Raw genomic sequence first — 26,906 nt, 5'->3', positions numbered from 1 at the left:
CCCCCATCAGACAAACCATGCATCCTTTGACAGCAATGTACTTTAGATACAATCTGGTCTCCCTCAATCCCATATTCACTAGATTTAGTGCCAAGGAGCAGGCAAGTGATTTGTTTATTATTTTGTGAAGGGTGCAAACTTACCTTAGTTTACATATAATACCAAATATAAATTAACCTGAAGCTGAAATCTGACAGGTCCATTAGGATGAATTCACACATCACTCAAAAGAAAACTTTCTGCTACAAGTGGAATCCAAGGTTTGGTATTTTAAAAGGATGGGACATTTAACTGGAAGAATGAGGAATTTCTTCTTTTGGAAAATGCTTGCATTTTGTGGAGTGCTTCTTTCAAATCAACATACACAACATTAGAATAAATTGAAAAAGCCTTCATTCAAAAACATCTGGCTTAAAACAGCTCAGGTAGAAAGGGTACTTTCTGCATGAGGCACTTCTTTTACTGAATAGAACACAGATTACTAAAAAACAATGCAGAAAGACCCAGGAAATAAAGGAGACATACAACACAAAGAAATGCAAAGCAAAAATCCATTTATTTCTTTTAAAGACTATAAAAGTCTTCCTTCTAATATTGCTGAGGGATTTGACTCCTGGGGAAGAAAAAAAATAAACTGATCACAACAGGCAATCACAGTCTCTTTCCAAACTTCAAGTGCTTATTACATTCTTGTGACCGTAGTACGAGATGTCCATTGTATCTATTTGGCCATTTCAGGTTTATCAAAGCCAAGAGCTTTCTCTTTGTAGAAGTAAAATGTCAATTTTCTTTTTGTTGTAACACTGACTGCACCCCCACCCTCCTCCCCCACAAAAAGCAGCACTATTCCCACACCGACACCACTGTAGTTAAGCCTGTGTAGTTGAATGTAGAATGCCCTTTTTAAAAAAAATCCACATCTTTGCAGGGTTCGGCTTTATCCATTTCAAAAGCTACAAGTTGCAAAATATCCTCAACAGACAAATTTACAGAAAATCTCTTCCTCTAAAATGTTTCTCAAAACCTAAAAATTGGCAACCTTGTAAGATCAAGTTGCTGAACCCTCAATCTTCTGTGCACGTAACATGGACTACTGACGTTTTGCACAAAAAAACCTTCAAGCAGTCCAGAATAACAAATAGATTTTTTTTTTTAAAATGGACATGAGTTATGCAAAGGTAATCCTCTACCACAACAAAAAGTATAAAAACAACCAGTCTTATCTAGAACATTGTTGCAGCATTTAGTTATTTTCTATCTGTTCTAGATCCAGATCACCACAGTCCAGCCGGAATATTCCTTCTTCAGTGCTTTCACAATCACTTGTATCTTCCTCACTTTCGCTTACAGTGACTTCATTCCCATAATTCCTTGGATGGCAGCCATCTCGGGTCCCAGGGACATGATATATTGCAGAGTCGCATTCTTTGACTGGACTGGAGCCCGGAGTGATGTTCATTAACAGATCATTTGAGTCACACGGTGAGGACACAATAGTTTTCATATGATGCTCATCATCATCATCATCATCTTCATAGTCAAGAGAGCAAAGGCTTTTCGAGTTCTTTAATGTCTGAAATAAGAAAAAGCTTGATTAATGAAGAACAGAAGTTCTGAATCATTGCACTTACAGTAGCTCATTTATTCACGTTAGAACCATTTCTGAAAGATCAGATAACAAGCCAAAACCCATTCTAGCAGCACCTCTACACCTTTGAAAATGAAAGGTGTGTTGATAACCAGAAAAATATGTATGAATGCATTGAACAGAAGTTTGGTAAGTACATGGCGAAGAAAAGCGAAGATTATGCTGGTTGAATGAGATAAACAGGACGGTAAGTAAATCCTGCAAGGAGCACTAGGAATATTCCCACTGGATCTGAATTTTACAGCACAGAAATTACCCAAGAAGAGTTTGCAGAGCACAATTTCTCAGCATAAATTATGCACTCATGTTGATGATATGGAGTTAGCAATCTTGCTGGAGTTAGAAGTTAATACTAATGCATTAGTCAACATCCAAGAGCCTTGTTCTTTACTTCTGTGCATAGTTCAAGTAAAGCAACTGTGTTGAATTACTTCCTGCAGTTCAATCCTATACTAGTATAAACATATTCATTTGGGAAAACATGAAAAATATCAAAATTAAAACTACTTTCTTTCCAACAGACCTATGGAAAAATACAAAGCCTTTACATGTGTGCACCACTTATAAGAAATAACTTTTACAAAGAAAACTGGATAGATGAATCAGGAGGAAATTAGGAGGGCAAATCTTAAGCCTGTGTCTTAGGGAAATTTAAAAATGGAGAGAGGGGAGAGTAAGGGGAAGTTCCAGAGCATAAACCATGGATGGCTGCAGAAATAACTGCCAAATGTGTCAACACAAGGCAACTAAAGGCCAAAAAAACAGGAAGAGAAAATTTATTTTTCATAGTTTATTTTTCAACATTGAAAAGCAAGTACACACTCTATGAAGAGAAACGGAGTTCATATCTCAGTTAGTTAATTGTTTATGACCTCTGTTTCTCTGTTCAAAGAAGCTGCCTGACTTACTGAACATTTCACCCACTTTCTGCTTTCATTCAGCAAAGCCAGTCTGGGGTGGGATGGAATCGCAATGGAAACGTTAAAATTCAAGACACTGGGAAGTCTGAAAGTCACCAAATGCGAGCAAAGCAAGTAGGAGCTGGTGTGGTGTGCAATGAGGGAAGCTTTAGATGAGCTCAAGGCCAGTGAGGACATTACTGCTATAGCAGGATCTGGATAAAATGCATACTAAAGGATTCAGAGGCAGTTGGATTGAAGGGGATAGTTTTTGTTGTAGTGCACTGATTACAGGGCTGAAAGTTCAACTTCAGTGTCAAATACACCATCAAGAGTAGGAACAATCCAATTCTCCCTGAATCAGCCAAGCGAGGAAGGGTCAATGCTAAGGGTTTGAAGTTTGTGCCAAGTCTTCAATAGTCAACTTTAGTCTTTTTAAATGGATAGCTGGTTTCAAACTACATCATATCCAAGATAATGGGGACTGCAGATGCTGGAGAGTCCAAGACAACAAAGTGTGAAGCTGGATGAACACAGCAGGCCAAGCAGCATCTCAGGAGCACAAAAGGTCTAGGCCCAAAACATCAGCTTTTGTGCTCCCGAGATGCTGCTTGGCCTGCTGTATTCATCCAGCTTCACACTTTGTTATCTTACATCTTATCCAAGGTTTGTTTAACCTTTTCACAACTACTTCGAACTTCCTATTCCTTAGATAGTGCTGCAGATGCTAGAGTTTCTAAAAAATGTGTTTTCCCTTCCCATTCCTCAGATTCCGGCTGCAAGAATTATTCCTCCACTCTCCAGTCAACACTCCTGCCCTTAAATTTGTTTGGTTGTAAACACAAGAACAGCTTCAAATTGTCTAAAGGAAACAACCCAAAGCCAAACAGAATTCAAGAGTTGTTAGTTACTTAGAGGGAACTTGTTTTGGCTGTTAACAATTGATCTACATTTCAATTTAAACACCAAGTACAACTCTTGTATTTAAATAAAGCTAATTACCAACGACATCATGGTTTCCCCATCTGCAAGAACAAGGAGGAAGTTAAATTGCTGACAAGACCTCAAATTTGCCTCCCTGCTTACAAAATCATGAATACCCTTTCAACACAATTGTATAACACTTGCATGCAATTTCACTTGTGAGCACAACTGATATTTACAGTTCTCATTGTGGTGTTTGAATTCCTCCATGACCTCATCCCACGGTCATCACTTCTGCAGCCCTCCCTAATTGAAAGCTTGTAACCCACCTCCGTGTAACACGAGAATCAAGCTCTTCCAAATCTCCAATTTTTGTTGGCCTTTCATTGAAAGCAGTATCTTCAACTGTCCACATTCTTATCTCTAGAATTCCTTTCCTAAACCTTCAACCCTGCACCTTCCAGCACCAATCATTGTGGCACACCACTGGTCACAGACTTCCAGCCCTACAAGAACCCTCCACCATCACCCATCTCCTACCCTCAGATCATAAGTATCAGTGCAGGGTTCACTGCTTTTGTCACTTATATGACCTGTTTGGATGTGAAAATGGGAGGTATGGTCAGTATGTTTGCAGGTGACACCAAAATTGGTGGTGTAGTGGATAGTGAAGAACGTTACCTCAGAAGAATATAACAGGATCTTTATCAGATGGGTCCACAGACCAAGGAGTGTCTGACTGAGTTTAATTTAAATAAATGTGAGGTGTTGCATTTTGGTAAGGCAAATCACAGCAGGACTCCTACACTTAATGGTAAGGTCCTGGGGAGTGTTGCTGAAGAGACACCTTGGGCTGCAGGTTCTAGTTCCTTGTACGTGGTGTCATAAGTAGTCAGGATAGCGAAGGCAGTGTTTGATACATTTGCCTTTAATTGGTCAGTGCATTGCATATAGGAGTTGGGATATCATGTTGCAGCTGTACCGGATATTGTTTAGGCCACTTTTAGAATACAGTGTTCAATTCTGGTTTCCCTGCTTGTGGAAAGATGTTAAATTCGAAAGGGCACAGAAAAGATTTACAAGCATGCTGCCCAGATTGGAAGGTTTGAGGTACAGGGAGAGGCTGAAAAGGCAGGGACTATTTTCCGTGGAGCAGAGGTTGAGAGGTGTCCTTGTAGAGGTTTATAAAATCAGGGGGGACATGCATAGGGTGAATAGCCAAGGTTTTTCCTCCCAGGGTATGGGAGTTCGAAAGTAAAGGGCACAGGTTTAAGGGGAGAGGGGAATTCATAAAAGGTACCCAAGGGGCAACTTTTTCATGCAGAGGGTGGTGTGTATTGAATAAGCTGCAAGGAAGTGGAGGAGTCTGGTACAACTACAACATTTAAAAGGCATCTGGATAGGAAAATGAATAGGAGGGGTGAGAGGGGTATCGGTCAAATGGGACTACCTTAATATAGGATACCTGGTCAGCATGGGAGAGTCAGACTGTCAGGTCTGTTTCCATGCTGTACATCTGACTCTTCGCTCTTTCAAGTCCCTACTTTAAAGCTGTCCTAAAATTTCTCACAGCAGAGTGTTAATGCTAAAGGTGCCTCTGACCACTTTATTAGAGCAATTGTGCAATACATGAATGCAAATTATTGCCTGATAGAACAAAACACTGCAGCTACAGGCTTACAGATTGTGAGAAAAAAGAAGAGTTCAAAAATCATTCATGGTCTCACACTCTTGATATTTCAGCTCCTCCACATGATTTGTAAAGTAGACCACAGGCTTAATGAACTCTTTGCTCATAAAATTTACAAGCACTCTTGACTATTTTTAATAATACTTCGAGAACAGTTTAGTAGACAATATAAAAAAAGTAAAACAATTTTTGTTAACCAGGATCAAGTGATCTTAGTCACAATATTTTCTATTGTATCTTTGAAAGGCATATGAAAAATAATTTTATCAATACTCCAAGAAAGTCAGTGGCACAAATAATGATAAATCAGCATTTGTACTAGAATTTACATTGGAACAGGAAGTGGTTTTTAAATTTGCTTCCCCATTTCAGTTTGACAAGCAAACCCAATTGGTATCAGAGATAATGGGAACTGCAGATGCTGGAGATTCCAAGATAATAAAATGTGAGGCTGGATGAACACAGCAGGCCAAGCAGCATCTCAGGAGCACAAAAGCTGACGTTTCGGGCCTAGACCCTTCATCAGAGAGGGGGATGGGGGGAGGGAACTGGAATAAATAGGGAGAGAGGGGGAGGCGGACCGAAGATGGAGAGTAAAGAAGATAGGTGGAGAGGGTGTAGGTGGGGAGGTAGGGAGGGGATAGGTCAGTCCAGGGAAGACGGACAGGTCAAGGAGGTGGGATGAGGTTAGTAGGTAGCTGGGGGTGCGGCTTGGGGTGGGAGGAAGGGATGGGTGAGAGGAAGAACCGGTTAGGGAGGCAGAGACAGGTTGGCCTGGTTTTGGGATGCAGTGGGTGGGGGGGGGAAGAGCTGGGCTGGTTGTGTGGTGCAGTGGGGGGAGGGGATGAACTGGGCTGGTTTAGGGATGCAGTGGGGGAAGGGGAGATTTAGAAACTGGTGAAGTCCACATTGATACCATATGGCTGCAGGGTTCCCAGGCGGAATATGAGTTGCTGTTCCTGCAACCTTCGGGTGGCATCATTGTGGCACTGCAGGAGGCCCATGATGGACATGTCATCAAGAGAATGGGAGGGGGAGTGGAAATGGTTTGCGACTGGGAGGTGCAGTTGTTTGTTGCGAACTGAGCGGAGGTGTTCTGCAAAGCGGTCCCCAAGCCTCCGCTTGGTTTCCCCAATGTAGAGAAAGCCGCACCGGGTACAGTGGATGCAGTATACCACATTGGCAGATGTGCAGGTGAACCTCTGCTAGTATCAGACTTTGGCAATGAAAAGAACTTGGTGCATCACAAAAAGAGCAACTAAACGCAGAAGAATGAAACATTATTCTCATAAATACCAATGAGATAAGTTTCGTGATAGACTGATGGAAAAAAAAAATCATTGTCTGTCAAAGCAGGATGTTTTTGGTTTTAAAACCTAGAAGGATGGATGCAGTTTTGGCTTTTCTTCAGTACTGCAGTTCCAAATAATTCTAAACACCTTTATAAAAAAATTTTACCTGGCAAGTCTGAACCAGATTGAATGTACAGATATGGAAGATAAAATCATATTTTATCATAATGCTTTTCAAGCTATTGAAAACAAGTCAGGGCTATTTCCTATGTGCTATCAACACAGCTGCTGTTAAAGCAAATAGTCCTGCATACAGAGTAGCCAGCTTCCTCTTCATTTATTTACATTCCATTGGGCCACTTGCTGATGCATTTTGGTCTGCATTTGCAAACCAGTCAGAATACTGGTAAATTACATAAACAGGCCCAAGGTTGATTCTTAATGACAGCAGTTACATGAAAAAAATCACACGCCTCTGCATTTTAAAAATACATTTCAGTTGTGAATTTCCCCATTGTGTGTGTTCCCGGGTTACTTGTGGTTAAAACAGAATCCACAACAATGGAATACATGAAATAGCTCATTTCCTTTTCATGGGCCTATGTACAAATGCAGATAATAATTTCAAAGAGGCAAAAGATGGTCCACAGTCCAACAAAAACAGCTTTAAAGCCATTAAAAAAAGTCACCAGGAAGCAATCGAGATTCCATGAAACACAACAGAAGTAGGCCATTCAGCCTTTTGAGGTTGCCAATCTGATGACAACTCCACTTTGCTGTAACTCTCAGATCCCTTACTAAGCAGAAGTCCATCTGTGCGTTGAACACAAACAATATTGATTATTTTTTCCATCAGTTTCTAAAATTATGAACGACTTGAAAAACGCTGAACATACTTTTTCCATTGGTTGGGAAGTCAGTGACCAGAAGGTTAGACTTTTAAATTGGGATAGAGATCACATACTGGAGGTAAGATTTTGTTTTTAAACTAAGCATGGAACTGTAAGAAACTCAATTCTTTTTCTTCCAACACAAGAAACAGCTCAGACCAAGACCACTGCATCTTAACAGACAGTAGATAAACTTCTGAAGCAGAGCAAGAAGGTAACTCTGAAGCTAGGATAGGAGGAGACAATGGACTACTTCAAAAAACTTCTCTGGCAAAAACAGCCACAATTGCAATAGACTAAATGATCTTCAGCACATTTATATTATGAAACTTTCACTCAGTTAGAAGAATTTCCAAGATGTCTGAAACCTCAAGTTTCTCATACCATTTAACATAGTACGTTTGACAGTCAAACTGCCAATCTATTAATTACTGACTATTTGAACTTAAGAACAACTTACAGCAGGGGAAGTTAAAAACAAGTCAGATTCCTCCAGCAGAATGCTACAGTTTGATAGACAGTGATCAAAAAGTCAAAAATAAACTGGAGTCAATTAGTCTCTGCAAAAAATTGAAGGCCCTTCCATTTTTATCACCACATCCACTTTATAGCAACATCCTGTTCAGAATAAACTAAGGGCATTTGCTGGTGTCAGCAATATTGTAATATTAAACATTTAACAATTATACACAGACCAACCTATTGCATTTACATTACTTGATAATTTAGTTACAACTTCAGTTATATTGATGGTAAAGGGTGCTCAGTCAGAGAATCCATCCGCAAGTGAGCTTGATTAGATAGTCTAAAAATTCACTTCATCTCAGTCAAGATTTCTCTTTTATGGGGTACAACTCATCTTGCACAAAAAAACATAAGAATAAGGCCAATTTTAATTATATTTAATTTGTGGAGATGAGGGGCTAACATGCAACTTCAAGAGAAAGTTATCAACAGTGCAGTTTAGATTTTTACAAGCTTTAAGTAGATACAAATACTGTATTAATGACATTAAAGATCCTTTCCCCAAAGGATGATTTTCTAACTCAAGATGGCATCAACAAATAAAAAATTCAGTCAAGTTATTTGTTAGTAATTAAGGAAACTTCTCAAACTTGATCATTCATCCCAATAAGGTCCTCATACAGAACCTGAACCTGTCCTTATCAGCTAATGATTCTGGAACATCCATCCCACATACAAATAGATAAATTCAAACACTGCCACATCCACTGCGGGGAATACTGCCCTCACTTGCTATTTCTCGAACTTACGCACTCAAGACAAGATTTATTATTTTACATAGGGACATGCATGAAATGTGTATAAAATGGTTGTACTTAAAATGCTAACCTCAGGAACCTCAGTAAACGCAAATGTAGACAAACAATGGCACTTGCACAGATGCAATGCAAGCGCCATAGAAAGACACATTTTCACTTTTGCACAAAGCATGTATAAAAACTGTGCAAAACAAATTAAGACACTGTTGGCCTTACTGCAATGTTTTGGGGATTTTTGGTACTTTTAGGATAAGTTTTTTTTCTCCCCTATCCTAGCTCAGTTGTAGCTTATTTTTTTAAAAATTTGAAAAAGCAACTGGAGCTCCAGGAATGAGGTAAGGTAAGTAGTGAGCAAAGTTATTACATCATTTGGGGAGTTAAACCTAAAGCAAACAATTATGTCTTATGCACTGGGTACTCAGAGGCTTTGCACATTGTTTACACAATACATGAAAGCCATGGGCTGCAAACCAAAATCTGGTAGCACTACGTACCGAAACAACTAACAGTATAAATTTAGAACATAGAACATTACAGCACTGTACAGGCCCTTCGGCCCTCGATGTTGTGCCGACCTGTCATACCGATCTCAAGCCCATCTAACCTACACTATTCCACGTACATCCATATGCTTGTCCAATGTCGACTTAAATGTACCTAAAGTTGGCGAATCTACTACCGTTGCAGGCAAAGCGTTCCATTCCCTTACTACTCTCTGAGTAAAGAAACTACCTCTGACATCTGTCCTATATCTTTCACCCCTCAATTTAAAGCTATGCCCCCTCGTGCTCGCCGTCACCATCCTAGGAAAAAGGCGCTCCCTATCCACCCTATCTAACCCTCTGATTATTTTATATGTTTCAATTAAGCCACCTCTCAACCTTCTTCTCTCTAATGAAAACGGCCTCAAGTCCCTCAGCCTTTCCTTGTAAGGCCTTCCCTCCATACCAGGCAACATCCTAGTAAATCTCCTCTGCACCCTTTCCAAAGCTTCCACATCCTTCTTATAATGCGGTGACCAGAACTGTACGCAATGCTCCAAGTGCGGCCGCACCAGAGTTTTGTACAGCTGCAGCATAACCTCTTGGTTCTGGAACTCCATCCCTCTATTAATAAAAGCTAAAACACTGTACACCTTCTTAACAGCCCTGTCAACCTGGGTGGCAACTTTCAAGGATCTGTGTACATGGACATAGAGATCTCTCTGCTCATCTACACTACAAAGAATCTTACCGTTAGCATTGTACTTTGCCTTCCGGTTACTCCTACCAAAGCGCATCACCTCACACTTGTCTACATTAAACTCCATTGGCCACCTCTCTTTAAAAGAAATAATGTAAAACTGCAATGTTTAACATGTGCATGATAGGAAGTACAGTAGAACATGCAAAACTTCACATGCAACACAGTCAGCTTTGGAAGGATTAAGGCTGGAAAGGCGCCCTGGAAAGGGTGGGGGGGTTGAGGCGGCATGGGGCACTGGTGTGGTAGATGAGAATGAAAAACAGGAAAAGATCCAGTATGAAGCACCACAGCTAGCTGTGGTAAATAAAAACTGTGCTCAGGTCATTGCCCAAATTGAGCAAAGGTTGATTTAGAACAATTGTAGGTCTCTGGTCCAACATCTTTCCTCCCCTTCCATTATTGCTGCGGGCCATTCGCACTGAAAACTAGAGATCTGCTAATGTCTGCAGTTTGTTGATATAAAATGGAGCGGGGGGGGGGGGGGGGTGAAGTGGTTGCACACTCTGCTTCCTCACTCATTAATCCTCGCTCTCAGGGAAAAAAACTAGGAATGAGATGTATGATGATATCATTAATACATGAAACTAATCAGCTGATTATGCTGATGAGAGAGAAAACACCCACAAATTACACAGGACACTCAGTGATGGAATTAATGAATTGTTGAAATTTATGCTATGACTCTGAATGCAGGTCAGAGACAATACGCAATGTGACTTAGTGACATTGCAGAGTCATGTAATGTGATTTCAAGCATTGTTTTGCTGCCTTAAGACAAATCAACACTCTGGGCAATTTAGTACAATCTTGCTTTGAGTGTTTACATGTTAAATTGTCACATTCGCTATATAGAGGTATATTTCTCCTCTGAACAAAACATCGTTCATATCAGGAAATTCTCTCCAGAAATTAATTATTCAATGCTCTGCAAAGGTTTGTAAAGTAGCTCTTTTACCAGTGTTCAAACCTAACGCAATAAGTATATTGCAAAACTGGATTTAGTCATAGTTCATGCTTTTAAAGCTAATCTATTGTGAACAGGTGAGAATTTATACAGGTGGTTTTAGCCAATACGAAGTGAGCTTTTGCAATAGGTTCCGAGACCTTTAGGAGTTTTCCCCTCACTCACTGAGAAGTTCACAGTATGCTAACATCTTTTCTGTTGGGTAATTTCTACTGATACCTCCCAGATCATGTCCAGGGTAGGGAACCCTCGCCAAACAGGCTATTCTCTCCCTCGGAACACTGAAGCCGGCCCACACCATTAGTGCCATTCAGGGGCTACAGCTAGTTGACAGACGTAAGGCTGCAAGCCGCTTCTTCACTGGCCACTCCACTGGGAGGTGTTTTTTTCAAAAACAGGCAGGGCTGGGGAGGGGATGCATAGGAGTGCAAGCAACAAAGCAGTGCCAGCTACTGCATAAAGACTGCCCTTTTTCTTTATACAGAAGTAGTTATTGAATATACACAAAGTGTTTATCCAACCTGGGTGACAGGTATTGAATAAATGCGTACCATTCTGGAGGGTCAACCTGAAAACTTGCACTCCACAGATGTTACCTGACCTGTTAAAAGCTCAATTTTAATTCAGGTATCCTGTACCAACAGTATTTTGCTTATGTATCACTATTATGAACAGTGCAATGTACAATACATGGTAATCACTAACGTGTTATTGCTGCAGACTGTTCGAAACAGCAAATGGGACAGTCTTTGTCAAATGCACAATGATGCCAGGATAAAAGTTTCTCTGGTTTGTTTACAATTTTGGTAGAATACCTGTCAAGTACACAAACAGTGCATTGTATCCTTGCCATTCTAAATATTAATGACATGCTGCATTTTTCAGATATTTCTAACTTGAACTTCATATCAACATTGAGCATCATTTATGAGGGATGGTGGTCGCTTGGTGCATTTGAACGTAGGGGGAAGCAGAAGAATGTTATGCATGATTGGAGATTTTCGTGGGGGGCATCGCATGTACACGATTGTAGAAGAAACACCATTGCCAATGATTTCTCTCCCAGGCTCATTACAGACCTGTCATGACGGAAATAAGCTAGAATAAGCTGGACAAATAAAGGGAAAATTTTCTTCTGATAGGAAATAATTTAAAATAAACTAAATTTGTTCAACATTACTCCCCCTCCCCAGACCTTGTTCTGACCATCATTTGGAACAACCTATCGTCAGGCTAAGAATAATCTACAAGTACAGAAGGTTATTTCATTAAAGCCCACGACAGCCCTAATTTCATGTTGTGATCCAAAAGCAGAATACCAGATGCTCAGTGTTTACCACTTCAATAGTTAGTGCTCTTTCATTGCACCAAATGCCTCTAGCCTTTATTCAGTGCTAAGTACCCCAGCCTGTTATCTGCTGTCATAGGACAAAGCACTAGTTTGTTTGCAGTTCAGCCTTAACAGTTGATTATCATCTCCTGGACCCAGCCTACAGCTATCGGTTTTCCTTCTTTCCAAGCCCGTTGGAATTCGAACTTTAGACGGATGCTCTTCTACGGCATAATAGATAAAAACGCTCTTTGATTGTTCATGCATTACTCATAACAAAAAGGTTAAGATCCATCTTCTGCTTACCGTGGCTAGTACTTAACTAGTTCCCACTCTGAAGCAAAGCTTCAGTCACCTGTAGCTACTGCATTCACCACCATTTAAAAATGCTCTTAGTATTCAAAAACTATTACCAACAGAAAAATCAAAATTTAAGAGTGCATGAATTTCCAATTTGAAAACAGACAGCAATTTTGACGACAGGTGCTGTGAAAACCACCTTTCTAGAACACTATGAACAAAGGATATGGGAAATTTTGGACTTCAAGCACTATGTATTAAATAATAAATCAGTTGACAGACGTGCAAGTAAGCACAACTGTTGAGTTTGGTGTTTACTGCAACTGCAGTAATAAGGTATGAAATGTTAGTATCAAATTCTAAAAGGGCTGCTTCCATTCTTGCATTTACTACTTGTAAAAGCAAGTTTTAATAAAAACCTCCCACTGACTGAGGACGAACGGTCAGTCCTTAGGAAGGGGCTCACCTTTGTCCCCCTACAACCACACATCAACGAATACCAGTCACGGTTGGACATAGAGCAGTTTTTCCGCCGTCTTCGCCTCCATGCCTACTTCTTCAACCGGGAACCTAACCCTCCCTCCACTGACCCCTTCACCCGCTTCCAACACAAGTCCTCCTCCTGGACACCACCCCCAGGCCTCCTACCCTCCCTCGACCTCTATCTCCAACTGCTGTCGAGACATTAACCGCCTCAACCTCTCCACCCCTCTCACCCACTCCAACCTCTCCCCCGCAGAACGGGCAGCCCTCCGCTCCCTCCCGCACCTCACCAAACCCGTAGACAAGGGTGGCGCAGTGGTAGTATGGCGCACTGACCTCTACATCGCCGAGGCCAGACGCCAACTCTCCGACACCACCTCCTACCGCCCCCTCGATCATGACCCCACACCCGAGCACCAAACCATCATCTCCAACACCATTCATGGCCTCATCACCTCAGCGGACCTCCCACCCACAGCCTCCAACTTCATTGTTCCCCAACCCCGCACGGCCCGTTTCTATCTCCTTCCCAAAATCCACAAACCTGCCTGCCCTGGTCGACCCATCGTCTCAGCCTGCTCCTGCCCCACCGAACTCATCTCCACCTATCTGGAATCCATTTTCTCCCCTTTGGTCCAGGAACTCCCCAACTACGTCCGTGACACCACCCACACCCTCCACCTCCTCCAGGACTTCCAATTCCCTGGCCCCCAACACCTCATGTTCACCATGGACGTCCAGTCCCTATACACCTGCATTCCGCATGCAGATGGCCTCAAGGCCCTCCGCTTCTTCCTGTCCCGCAGGCCCGACCAGTCCCCCTCCACCAACACCCTCATCCGCCTAGCTGAACTCGTCCTCACCTTCAACAACCTCTCTTTTGACTCCTCCCACTTCCTACAGACTAAGGGGGTGGCCATGGGCACCCGCATGGGCCCCAGCTCTGCCTGCCTCTTTGTAGGTTACGTGGAACAGTCCCTCTTCCGCACCTACACAGGCCCCAAACCCCACCTCTTCCTCCGGTACATTGATGACTGTATCGGCGCCGCCTCTTGCTCCCCAGAGGAGCTCGAACAGTTCATCCACTTCACCAACACCTTCCACCCCAACCTTCAGTTCACTGGGCCATCTCCAGCACATCCCTCACCTCCCTGGACCCCTCAGTCTCCATCTCAGGCAACCAGCTTGTAACTGATGTCCATTTCAAGCCCACCAACTCCCACAGCTACCTAGAATACACCTCCTCCCACCCAACATCCTGCAAAAATTCCATCCCCTCCGCCGCATCTGCTCCCACGATGAGGCATTCCACTCCCGCACATCCCAGATGTCCAAGTTCTTTAAGGACCGCAACTTTCCCCCCCACAGTGATCGAGAACGCCCTTGACCGCGTCTACTGTATTTCCCGCAACACATCCCTCACACCCCGCACCCCCCCCCCACAACCGCCCAAAGAGGATCCCCCTCGTTCTCACACACCACCCTACCAAGCTCCGGATACAACGCATCATCCTCCGACACTTCCGCCATTTACAATCCGACCCCACCACCCAAGACATTTTTCCATCCCCACCCCTGTCTGCTTTCCAGAGAGACCACTCTCTCCATGACTCCCTTGTTCGCTCCACACTGCCCTCCAACCCCACCACACCCGGCACCTTCCCCTGCAACCGCAGGAAATGCTACACTTGCCCCCACACCTCCTCCCTCACCCCTATCCCAGGCCCCAAGATGACATTCCACATTAAGCAGAGGTTCACCTGCACATCTGCCAATGTGGTATACTGCATCCATTGTACCCGGTGTGGCTTCCTCTACATTGGGGAAACCAAGCGGAGGCTTGGAGACCGCTTTGCAGAACACCTCTGCTCAGTTCGCAACAAACAACTGCACCTCCCAGTCGCAAACCATTTCCACTCCCCCTCCCATTCTTTAGATGACATGTCCATCATGGGCCTCCTGCAGTGCCACAATGATGCCACCCGAAGGTTGCAGGAACAGCAACTCATATTCCGCCTGGGAACCCTGCAGCCTAATGGTATCAATGTGGACTTCACCAGTTTCAAAATCTCCCCTTCCCCTACTGCATCCCTAAACCAGCCCAGTTCGTCCCCTCCCCCCACTGCACCACACAACCAGCCCAGCTCTTCCCCTCCACCCACTGCATCCCAAAACCAGCCCAACCTGTCTCTGCCTCCCTAACCGGTTCTTCCTCTCACCCATCCCTTCCTCCCACCCCAAGCCGCAGCCCCATCTACCTACTAACCTCATCCCACCTCCCTGACCTGTCCGTCTTCCCTGGACTGACCTATCCCCTCCCTACCTCCCCACCTATACTCTCTCCACCTATCTTCTTTACTCTCCATCTTCGGTCCGCCTCCCCCTCTCTCCCTATTTATTCCAGCTCCCTCTCCCCATCCCCCTCTCTGAAGAAGGGTCTAGGCCCGAAACGTCAGCTTTTGTGCTCCTGAGATGCTGCTTGGCCTGCTGTGTTCATCCAGCCTCACATTTTATTATCTTGGAATTCTCCAGCATCTGCAGTTCCCATTATCTCTTTTAATAAAAACTACTTGAATAACAAGCACCAAATTTGATCATCTATCTCGAATCCCATCTTCTTCTTAAACAACTGATTTCAAGAAATATTTTTGGACTTTGACCTTTGAAATATAACAAAATTCCAAAAATACTTTGATCAGTTGAAAATAATTGTTGTTGGTTAGGTCTCATTGTAATACTAGGCCTCACTGAAATTTATACAACCACAAGGATATATTTTTTTTTAAAAAGGCAACCGAGTTTAGGATTCTTAAATTATTGTGTACAAACAAATAAGCTGCAAGTATAAAAGCTACATGAGAATTAACCAAAACTCTACTCTGCTGCCATTTCTAATGGCAAAAGCACTCTTTTCCTGATCAGTGCTAGACACTCCGAGGAATTCATCAGCAAGCTTGTGACCTTTGGATCAGAGAGCTTAAATTTTAAAAATGAAACTCCAGCAGTTCTGCTGACTTTCAGTCCTTGGCACAGACTGTATGTTCAAGTCACATATGTGATTTGGTGAATAAAAACTAAGCTCAGTGCAGGGCAGCAGTAAAGTGTTTGTATCTGTGTTGACACAGGTTCTGGTCATCTTAACTCTTGGTATACTAATGAACATATGCCTGTTTAGAAGACACTGATTCCTTTGCTAAAATAGCACCTCTACAAACTGAGCATCTATAAAACAGGTGTGCTTGGATTTAGCTACCACATATTTGCACCATATGTTGCTTGCCCGATACATATCAGGCCCAGACTCTTGATCAAAATTCTAACCAATGGCCATTTAACATCTCAATTTTGTTGCAAATTCACACTGAAAATTTATATCTGAAGATAAGCTCTAGCTCAAATTAGTACAATACATTCAGCAAGAAACTGGTCATAAGTAAGGTATTATGACTAAACAGTCTCCACAATGCAACTAAAATGAATATGGAGCGTGGCCATTTATTTACAGGAAATCAGATATAATTACAGATCAAAGTTAATTCTCAACCAGCTAACTGAATAATTAGGTTCACAAAAGACAATGATAAAATAGTGGGAATAAACATTCATAATATTTCCTCAAGAGCAGGTAGTTAGTTAAGTAAATAGACAGGAACACCACCAGCTGCAAGGTCCCCTCCGAGGGGCTCCCCACCCTGATTTGAAAACGTATTACAGTTCCAACAGGGTCGCTTAAAAACCTGGAACTCCCACTTTGAAGACATTATGGGCATTCCCTATGACAACTGTACTGCAACCTTCAAGGGCACCAAAGTGCAGGAAAAGTGTGCAAAGACCACACCCCCAAATTAACTTTAAAAGTAGTTTAACATTCAATAAAAAACAAGTCAATTAACAGTCAATGATAATAAAATGTGAGGCTGGATGAACACAGCAGGCCCAGCAGCATCTCAGGAGCACAAAAGCTGACGTTTCGGGCCTAGACCCTTCATCAGAGAGGAGGATGGGGTGAGGGTTCTGGAATAAATAGGGAGAGAGGGGGAGGCGGACCGAAGATGGAGAGAAAAGAAGATAGGTGGAGAGGAGAGTATAGGTGGGGAGGTAGGGAGGGGAGAGGTCAGTCCAGGGAAGACGGACAGGTCAAGGAGGTGGGATGAGGTTAGTAGGTAGGAGATGGAGGTGCGGCTTGGGGTGGGAGGAAGGGATGGGTGAGAGGAAGAACAGGTTAGGGAGGCAGAGACAGGTTGGACTGGTTTTGGGATGCAGTGGGTGGAGGGGAAGAGCTGGGCTGGTTGTGTGGTGCAGTGGGGGGAGGGGATGAACTGGGCTGGTTTTGGGATGCAGTTGGGGAAGGGGAGATTTTGAAGCTGGTGAAGACCACATTGATACCATTAGGCTGCAGGGTTCCCAAGCGGAATATGAGTTGCTGTTCCTGCAACCTTCGGGTGGCATCATTGTGGCACTGCAGGAGGCCCATGATGGACATGTCATCAAGAGAATGGGAGGGGGAGTGGAAATGGTAAACAACTGCACCTCCCAGTCACAAACCATTTCCACTCCCCCTCCCATTCTTTAGATGACATGTCCATCATGGGCCTCCTGCAGTGCCACAATGATGCCACCCGAAGGTTGCAGGAACAGCAACTCATATTCCGCTTGGGAACCCTGCAGCCTAATGGTATCAATGTAGACTTCACCAGCTTCAAAATCTCCCCTTCCACCCACTGCATCCCAAAACCAGCCCAGTTCGTCCCCTCCCCCCACTGCACCACACAACCAGCCCAGCTCTTCCCCTCCCCCCACTGCATTCCAAAACCAGTCCAACCTGTCTCCGCCTCCTTAACCTGTTCTTCCTCTCACCCATCCCCTCCTCCCAAACCAAGCTGCACCTCCATCTCCTACCTACTAACCTCATCCCACCTCCTTGACCTGTCAGTCTTCCCTGGACTGACCTATCCCCTCCCCACCTATCTTCTTTTCTCTCCATCTTCGGTCCGCCTCCCCCTCTCTCCCTATTTATTCCAGAACCCTCACCCCATCCCCCTCTCTGATGAAGGGTCTAGGCCCGAAACATCAGCTTTTGTGCTCCTGAGATGCTGCTGGGCCTGCTGTGTTCATCCAGCCTCACATTTTATTATCTTGGATTCTCCAGCATCTGCAGTTCCCATTATCACTCCATTAACAGTCAACTTCTTTGGAGCATCCCAAGGATCATCACTGGATAGATGGCTTCAAAACTGCAGTGACTTGGAGAGATGAACTTCAAACTGCATTCAATGTTACTAAATTGAGCAAAAAACTTTGGTGTAGGCTGGAATGTCAGGGTAACTATTTCCCTTCAACTGGCATCATCTGAACATGCATTTAAAACACAGACTCTGCCTCCAGTTTCAATGTCACAAGTCACAGACAATGTAACTCACTCAGTGCTACGTCACTAGCTTGACCTGTGCATTCAACCTGACCCATGGGCTGATAGCAGTCAGATTCAAAATGAACTAAACCAATGCTTGGCACTGTTGACGTACATTGTTATATATCCTGGCTGAAGAAATTTACTTACTGTCAAACCAACCACACTTAAATGCTCAGAGATAATGGGAACCGCAGATGCTGGAGAATCCAAGACATGCTCAACTGCTTTTGGGTTTGTGATATCAATAGGTTTAGGGCAGAACAATCAATCTCAGGATTGTTGATTAAAGTTGTGATTCTGCCTGGGACTTAGTTAATTTTCTGGATAGATACACATTATTCCAACAGCTTTACTTTTCTATACATTGATTGCTTTTAAAGGTTAGTTTGGGAAATCTTTTAACTGGAAGACCCTTCCTGACAACAATTCAAACCAACAAAATCAACACACAACAACCAGTAATTCTTAAGGGATTTCAGCCACTGTAAACTGAATTTCTCACTATCTTAACGACTGCATTTTCACAGAACAGTGCAGAATGAAAGATTGAGCATTTGTAAGAAGACAACGCTCATGCAGAAATGCTAACTACAATGAGCCAGCTGAAAACAATCAGTCCTGGCAACTCCATCTAAGAAGTGCTTTCCAAGTTTCAGGCTCATTAAACTTGATGAGTAAACTTGCTACAAAATATCATTAAAATGGCAGAATAGCATAGCTGCTCCCAATCACCTTTCCTTCTGAGACAGTAGGAACTGCAGATGCTGGAGAATCTGAATAACAAGGTGTAGAACAGGATGAACACAGCAGGCCAAGCAGCATCAGAGGAGCAGGAAAGCTGACGTTTCGGGCCTAGACCCTCCTTCAGGCCCTTTTTCTGGAGGAAGGGTCGAGGCCCGAAACGTCAGCTTTCCTGCTCCTCTGATGCGGCTTGACCGGCTGTGTTCATCCAGGTTCACACCTTGTTTTCTCACCTTTTCTTCTTTTTACTACTGCTCTTTGTTTTGCTTAGAAAGTTCGCATCGGTGAGGCAGCAAGAGAGAGTGGGCCATGCACAGAGTCACACCAACCACCAGGCAGTCAGAGGCAGCAGCAGCAAAAGCAAGGACATGCTTCAGTATTTGGTGCTGGCAGCAAAGCTCCTCCAGCAGAGGTGGCAGTGGACTCAAGATGACAGCACTGGGCAAGGCAACATCTGTGGGTGGAGTTGGGGCACTCTTGGCCTAGTTGGTGGAGCCAGGGGCTCCTGGAGGTGCGGCAGCTGCAGCTCAGTATGTCTGTAATAGGGACTCCTGACAGAGGCAGCAGCGGAGCCAGGGACTCGGTCTGCACTGAGCAGGCACCACGGGTCATTGGCGAGGTAGCAGCAACAGCACTGCCAGAGTCTCCTGGTTGTGGGGCAAGCTTAGTTCAGCATGGGACTCAGCAGCGAGGTGTGCCCATGTCAAACAGATGGCATTTAGAGAGCAACAACTCCGGCACTGGTGGGTCCAGCACAGGTGCTGGCTTTGAAGTGTCAGTTACATCATTTTATTCTTAAACTATTCAAAATAGCATTGGATTGCGGTGACAGTTGAAGCTTTTCACTATCTAGCTGTATTATTCAGTGTAAAACGCAAAGTGACAACAATAAATAATCACTCTTGGACCAAACTAAATTATAGAGGGTAACGAAAAGTGGAAGCAGCTGCCACTAGTCTTTTTATTCCCCTGCTATACCCCCACCCCCACTAGATGATGTCAATGACTGGAGTTGCAGCTGCCATGAGATCTGGGCCCAAGAGTCTTCAAATTAACTCTTGTTGCACTGATGACTCCTCCATTCATTCGGGTGAAATTCGGCACAGGGGATGGGGGTCATTCTGCACACAGCGAGATACTTGACTAAACCAACAAATGGATTTTGTTATCTTAATGGACAGTGGTATTAAAAAAATCTTTCATAAAGATGAACTAGTCTTGGAGCTCCAACGATCAAAACATAGCAGTCTTACACTTTATTGTCAAAGGAGTTTTTGTTTCAATAAGAAAGGTGTGCCAATTAAGCAGCTGTTCAACTATAAATTCATGAAGTAGGCTGACTCATTTAGAGATAGTAGATTCTCCAGCATCTGCAGTTCCTGAGATAACAAGGTGTGGAGCTGGATGAACACAGCAGGCCAAGCAGCAAAGGAGCGGGAAAGCTGATGTTTCGGGTCTAGACCCTTCCTCAGAAAACATTTAGAAGCTTGGTTTACACAAGTTTGTTTTTGTTAGAGAAACAAACCAAAACAATCAAGTGTAACATTAGCAAGTTCAAAACATTAAAAAAGTATAGTATGGTACATAAATACCAGGCAATTAATTATTCAAAAAGCGCAAGAATCTAACCATCACTTGTTGACATTCAGTGGTATTATCTTCATTAAATCCCCCACTAACAACCACCTGGGTTTACCACTGAGCAGAAACTGAACTGCATGATAGAGGGTCCAGGCCCGAAACGTCAGCTTTTGTGCTCCTGAGATGCTGCTTGGCCTGCTGTGTTCATCCAGCCTCACATTTTATTATCTTGCATGATAGATGCTGTTTACAGGAGTAGGATCTGTATTTCTCCATTGCTTGTCCACTACCTGCAAGCAACAAATCAGGAGTTTATTGGAATCCTCTCCCAGTTGCCTGGATGAGTGCAATTTCAATTACACTCATGAAGCTTTGTCTTGGATGACGTCAGGCAAGTTGCTAGAATAGCACACCAGCCAATATCTTCAACATCCACCAACATAGAGCTACAACAGTACATAACAGCTACTAAATGTATTGCAGTAACTCACCAAGGTTTCTCTGACAGCACATTCCAAACCAATGAATTACAATATGGGATAAGAACAGCAGATGGATGGGAACATCAATTGCAAGTTTGTGAAGCCACTTCCGGAGTAAAGTTCTGGTCTCCCTGTTACAGGAAGGATATTATTAAATTGGAGGGTGTTCAGAAATGATTTACAAGAATGCTCCAAGGGCTGGAGGGTTTGAACTATAAAGGAGAAGCTGGATAGGCTGGGAGTTTTCCCACTGGATGAAGGGAGATTGAGGAATCACCTTAGAGATTTTATAAAATCACGAAGGCCATAGATAAGGTGAATATCCAAGGTCTTTTCCTTAAGGTGGGGCAGTTCAAAACTAGGGGAATGTTTTTAATGCAAGAGGAGAAAAATTAGAAAAAGGACTTGAGGTAGCATCTTCCGCACAGTAGCTCATATGTCGAATGAGCTGCCAGACATTGTGTTGCCATGCTGTATAATTACAAGTGGCCCTCAAAGCAACACATTATCCCAATTTTGGACTGTGTTGCCAGTCCTTCAGAGTTGCCAGTCATTACCTGGAATGTAGCTCAATTCCTGATAGCATTGCACCTGCAATCAAGACTGCAGAAGTTCAAAAAAAAGCAGTTCACCACAAGGGCAGTTAAGAAAGGTCAGAAGTGCTGGTTTCACCAGTAATTCCTGAAATAAACAAATTAGCAAAAAGCTTCTTTAAACAGATAAAACAGGAGAGAAATAGAAGTGAAGACAGGAACCTCAACGAACAAGGGAGGGGAAATAGTAATGGGTAACTATAAAACAGCAAGAGAGCTAAAATGAATACTCAGTCTTTACAGCAGGGTGGGGGAAAGGGAGGAAAGGGGTAAGGAATGAGGAGGGGAAATACGCATAACGCTCAGGAGAAAGTGCAAGGAAAACCTGATGGGTCTGCGAGTCAACAGGTCCTCTCAAGGCAATCCTCCCTCTAAGCTGAGCACTACAAAGCTTCACCTTCATTTACAATGTCTGAAAGAGCAGCCAAGGGCTTTGTGCTCAAAACAGGGATCCGAGAAAGCAGCAACCAAGAGGTGCAAAGAGTTGGAAGGCATGTGACAGCATCTATATCTATAAAAGGTGCTGAAACAGATCCACCCGCAGACCATCATTTCCTCCCTCAGAGTGTCACCAACATCTTGCAAAGTCTTCCATCTCATCCACTACAGCAAGTGACGGACCATCTCCTGCCAGGAGAGTCAGAAGACATTCTGCCTGCTGCTGCAGCCTAGGGAGCTGGCCAAACACACTGCCTGAGGGCAACAAGGCAGCCACCAAGTACACCAGCTGCAAATGAAGCATCTTGCCAGATGTTATTTTTCGAAGTGGGGAGGGAGACAGAAAGAAGAGCCACTTTGGCCTTCTGTGGATGGGAATTGAAATACCAATGCAACAATGCTGTACTCATTTCTGGTTTCTCCAGGCATTGCTCTACACAGACCTCGGAAGTCCACACAGACGAGGAGAAATTAAAAGGGAATGTAACTACAGAATGCAACCTAGGAATATAAAAGGAAGTGCTTACGGACATAACTGATATAGCAGCAATCTTCCAAAAATGATTAGATTCTGGACCATGCCTTAAAAGTAGAGAACTGCAAGTGTACCACTCTTACTCAAAAGGAATGAGAAAAGCTAACTATAGGCCAGTTATCTTACCATCTGCTATAGGGAAAATGTTAGCATCTATTATAGAAGGATTTAAATAGAACATTTAGAGCTCCCTATGATCAAGTAGAGAAGCAAAGCACGCCTGACAAATGTATTAGAATTCAACGAGGTGACAATAGGCAGGATAAAGGGGAACCAACAGATGTAATATATTTAATTTCCAGGTGTTTGATAAGATACCATACAACAGGCTAAGGTAACAGTCCAAGGTATTGCGGGATACTAGGTTGTATGGCAGAGGTTTAGTTAATTGACGGAGACACAGTAGGGTTAAGGACAACATTTTCAGGATGGCCACTTGTAACTACCGGAACACAACTGGGATCAGTGGCCTTCTGTTTCCTCGTTCCGCCCCCGTCTCTCTCTCCATGATTATCAGTCAATTGCAATATAATTAATTTTATATTGGATTCGGGAGGTGGGCGTACTATAGCTATGTTTGCAAATGACAAAAGGCAAGTGCTAAGGATGACAGCCTGCATAGGGATATTGACCAAAACTCGGATAGAATATAATGTTGAGAAATGAGAGGTCACACATTTTGGCAAGTAGAATAGAGATGAATATTATTTAGAGGGAGAAACGCTGCCAAAAGCTATAGTAGAGGAATCTGGAACTCTCGTACATAGTTCAAAGAAAAGCTAACAAGTAATAGGTAAAGTAATGGAATGCAGGCCTTTATTTCAAAGGAGATAGAGTACAAAAATAGAAAAGTATTGCTAAAATTATACAAAGCACATGTTAAACCACACCTTGAATTCGGTTAACTATTTATCATCTATTAACAAAGATTCAGAATTACTGCTGCAGTAATTCATTTCTGTAAAAGTGTGCAACATGAACATTCACATTTCAGTGAAACAGTGATGTAGCATTGCTCACATACCAAGTTACACTTGGATTATAACCACAAGTTTTAATACCCCAAAGTCATATTACTGTGCTAGTAGTGGTACCTTAAGACAACAGTACATACAACAATGGCATCTCTGCATGGTCCGCAGCAAAGTTTTACAAATAAAGCTTATTTCCAGCTATATAGAAAGTCACTATAAGAATTAACACTGATACAGCAAACTACTGTCTGATTGCTGTTAGGTATTCTAGATTCATTTTGTAGGCATAAATCAAAAGTATTTACCAAACAGAAACAGGCCATTTGACCCAACTCGTCTTTGTCAGATCACAAGGTGCAATCTTACAACTGATTATACCAAGTGAGGAAAGGTGAACTAATCCAGATTCTAATTAATTGAAAATTGTGACAGAACTACGCAGGGTTAGATAAATCAATATATTCCTACAATCTATTATAATTTCAGATTACAAGACTGCCAGAAATTGGATTATGCCCACAGCATGCAATGCCTGCAATCAAAGGGCTGAATAGAAAGCACCAAAAATCAGAACTGTGCATTGTAACCAATTCACAATTCCAACACAGTCAGGAGTGCCAGCTTCCAGACAGAGAAGTCAATTCTTACAGCATAATCAACTTTTTTGCAGATGCAGAAAATCTGAATTGAACAAAATGCTAGAGAAACTCCAAATCTTGCAATATGTGTAGGTATAAAAAGAGAGGCAACGTTGACTCTGGTAGGACTTCTTCAGAGCTGAAGGTATTGGAAAATAGATTCGTTTTACACTTTTGACAGAGGCAGAGAAGCACAAAGGCAGGTGGTTTCGGGGCCCAGGTATAACAAATAGTGGAGAAAGAGAGACTAAAAGTGTAAATTAAGGTACAAAACAGACACAGTTGGCTCTTTCTGCTATGTAGAACGTAAACAAGACAAACATTAAACAGCCATGGGGCAAGGGGAGGGGAGGAGAAAAAGAAAGAAAAACAGACAGATATAACACAGTCAGGTTTGAAGTTGCTGAATTCAATGTTGAGACCATGAGGCTTTACAGTGCCTAAAACAGAAAATGAGTGGCTTCAAGCTTGCACTGCGCTTCTTTGGAAGTTTACAGCCAGCCCAGGACAGAACAGAACCATGTGCCACCTCCACCAATGAACACCTCTTAGCCATGCTCCCAGTTTCAGTATTCTGCAGGTACATTTCCTATGACACATCAGTGCAATATCATTCTTCCTGCTTCTTCAGTCCCCATGTCACCTCCACAGGTAATTTCAGAACATGGAATACTTATCCATTCACATCCCCCCAATCCCCTTCAATGTGCAAGGCGGCAAACACACCCTTCAGGTGAAGCAGCATTTCATTTGTACTTCTCAGTCACACTCACTGCTCACTTTCAGGTCTCCCTTACGTTGGTAACCCAGTCTGTTTGGCTTTGCCATTCTGTGGAACACATCTGTTCTGCCAGTAGGAATGACCCTGACTTCCTAGTTTTTTGCCATTTCAATAAACCGCCTTGCTCTCACCATATTACTGACAGTCTACAGTCAAATGCAGGCCAACTCTTCCAGGAGTGCTTTGAAGCACCTTTCAGAACTAATTTCTAGAACCTAGCTAGAAGGACACCAACAGCAGTACTATGGAAATATCGTCACCTGTAAGATCCCCTCCAAGATACACACCACTCTGACTTGGAAATAAATCACTGTTTCTTCAGTGTAATGAGATTTAAAGAAAAACTTGACTCTCCCCAACAGTTTCTATCACATGGCTGCAGTAGATCACCATGGCTAATGACCGCCACATTTAAGGGCAATTAGGGCTAGATAACAAATGTCAGTCTGCCCAGGGGCAGTCATTTCCCCAAAACCAAAACTAACCAAAGGCTAAAATTTGAAACTTGTGAAATTTCTTCTGAGCCTGTTGTGCATAAATCACACAAAGGTAGCATCCACATTCAGTAAGCAATAGGAAAGGCAAAATGGAACACTGGCTTTAATTTCAAAAGGGAATGGAGTAATCATTTTTTTCTTCACTTGTGGGACACAATTCTATTTTCTGCCCCTAGTTACACTCAAGGAGGCGGTGAGCTGCTAAGTGAAGTCTTGTGTAAACTATACAAAGCACTATACAAGGTCAGACTACAGTTGGAGTACCATGAACAGTTTTGGGCCCCTTATTGAATGGAAGAAATACTGGCATTGGAGCCAGTCAGGGAAGGCTCACTTGGTTGATCCTGGGGATGGAGCAATTTTCTAAGCAGTCCATTAGGGTGGACCTGTATTCTTCAGAGTGTAAAAGAATGAATACAGACCTTATTGAAACAATCTTGGGGGAGCAGCAGGGGGATTTCCCGGGGACAGTGAATCTGTGGAATTTCTTACGGGGGGCGCCTAGGTCATTAAGTACATCCAAGGTGGAGACAAAACAGGTTTTTAAACTTAGTAGGGGAATTGTTGGGGGGCGGGGGCGGGGGCGGGGGGGGGCGCGGGGGGGGGGGGGCGGGGGGGAAAGAGAAAAAGGACAGGAAAGTGGAGTTGAAGATTATTAAATCAGCCTTTATTTCCCTGTATGGCAGAGCAGACCAGATGGTCAATTTCTATTCTTGTACTGTATGCTGCATCTTGCAACACCCTAGAACAAACCAATACATACTGTTGGATTCTCATTTACTTCGTTTCATACTGCATGGGTACACAAACATGCGCTTTGCTGAGTTAGATACCTTCACCAAAAATAGTAAAGTATTAAAATTTATGATGAGATCTTAGCCACATTAGGGCTGTGGTCAGCTACTGATTACATCCGCATTTACTTACTGCATATAACTACAGATTTTAATTACTTATCACATCTTTCCAGATAAATGACTTTACTCGGCACTAAAGTCCGCACGAATTCTTTTCACTTCAATCATCCAGACCTGTAACATATGCAAGAAGCTTGACACCATCCCGAACAAAGCAGCCTACTTGACTGGCGTCACATCCACACACAACCATTTCCTCCAGCACCAGTCAGTAGCAGCAGTGCGCACTATCTGCAAGATGCACTACAGATACTCATCAAGGTTCATTAGACAGCACCTTCTATGTCCACTATGATCTAGATGGATGGGAACACCTGTAGGTTTCCCTCCAAGCCACTTGCCATTGTGACTTGGAAACGTGTTGCTGT

The 26,906-nt window shown here is 43.1% G+C and overlaps 1 protein-coding gene across 6 annotated transcripts in view; it reads right to left on the bottom strand.

The window, feature by feature from the left end:
- Positions 1–537: 537 nt before the first annotated feature.
- Positions 538–26,906, bottom strand: part of LOC125458211 (protein FAM53A-like) — a 129,083-nt gene continuing 102,714 nt past the window's right edge. For all 6 annotated transcript variants that reach the window (XM_048543266.2, XM_048543257.2, XM_048543301.2 and 3 more), the window contains one exon: positions 538–1,573. In XM_048543266.2, the coding sequence (XP_048399223.2) occupies positions 1,244–1,573 (330 nt within the window). In that variant the 3' untranslated portion in view covers positions 538–1,243. The remainder of the gene's footprint in view (positions 1,574–26,906) is intronic.

Source organism: Stegostoma tigrinum, chromosome 1 (genome assembly GCF_030684315.1).
Source record: "Stegostoma tigrinum isolate sSteTig4 chromosome 1, sSteTig4.hap1, whole genome shotgun sequence".
Classification (NCBI taxonomy): Eukaryota; Metazoa; Chordata; class Chondrichthyes; order Orectolobiformes; family Stegostomatidae; genus Stegostoma; species Stegostoma tigrinum.
This window is presented reverse-complemented; position numbering and strand designations above follow the sequence as displayed.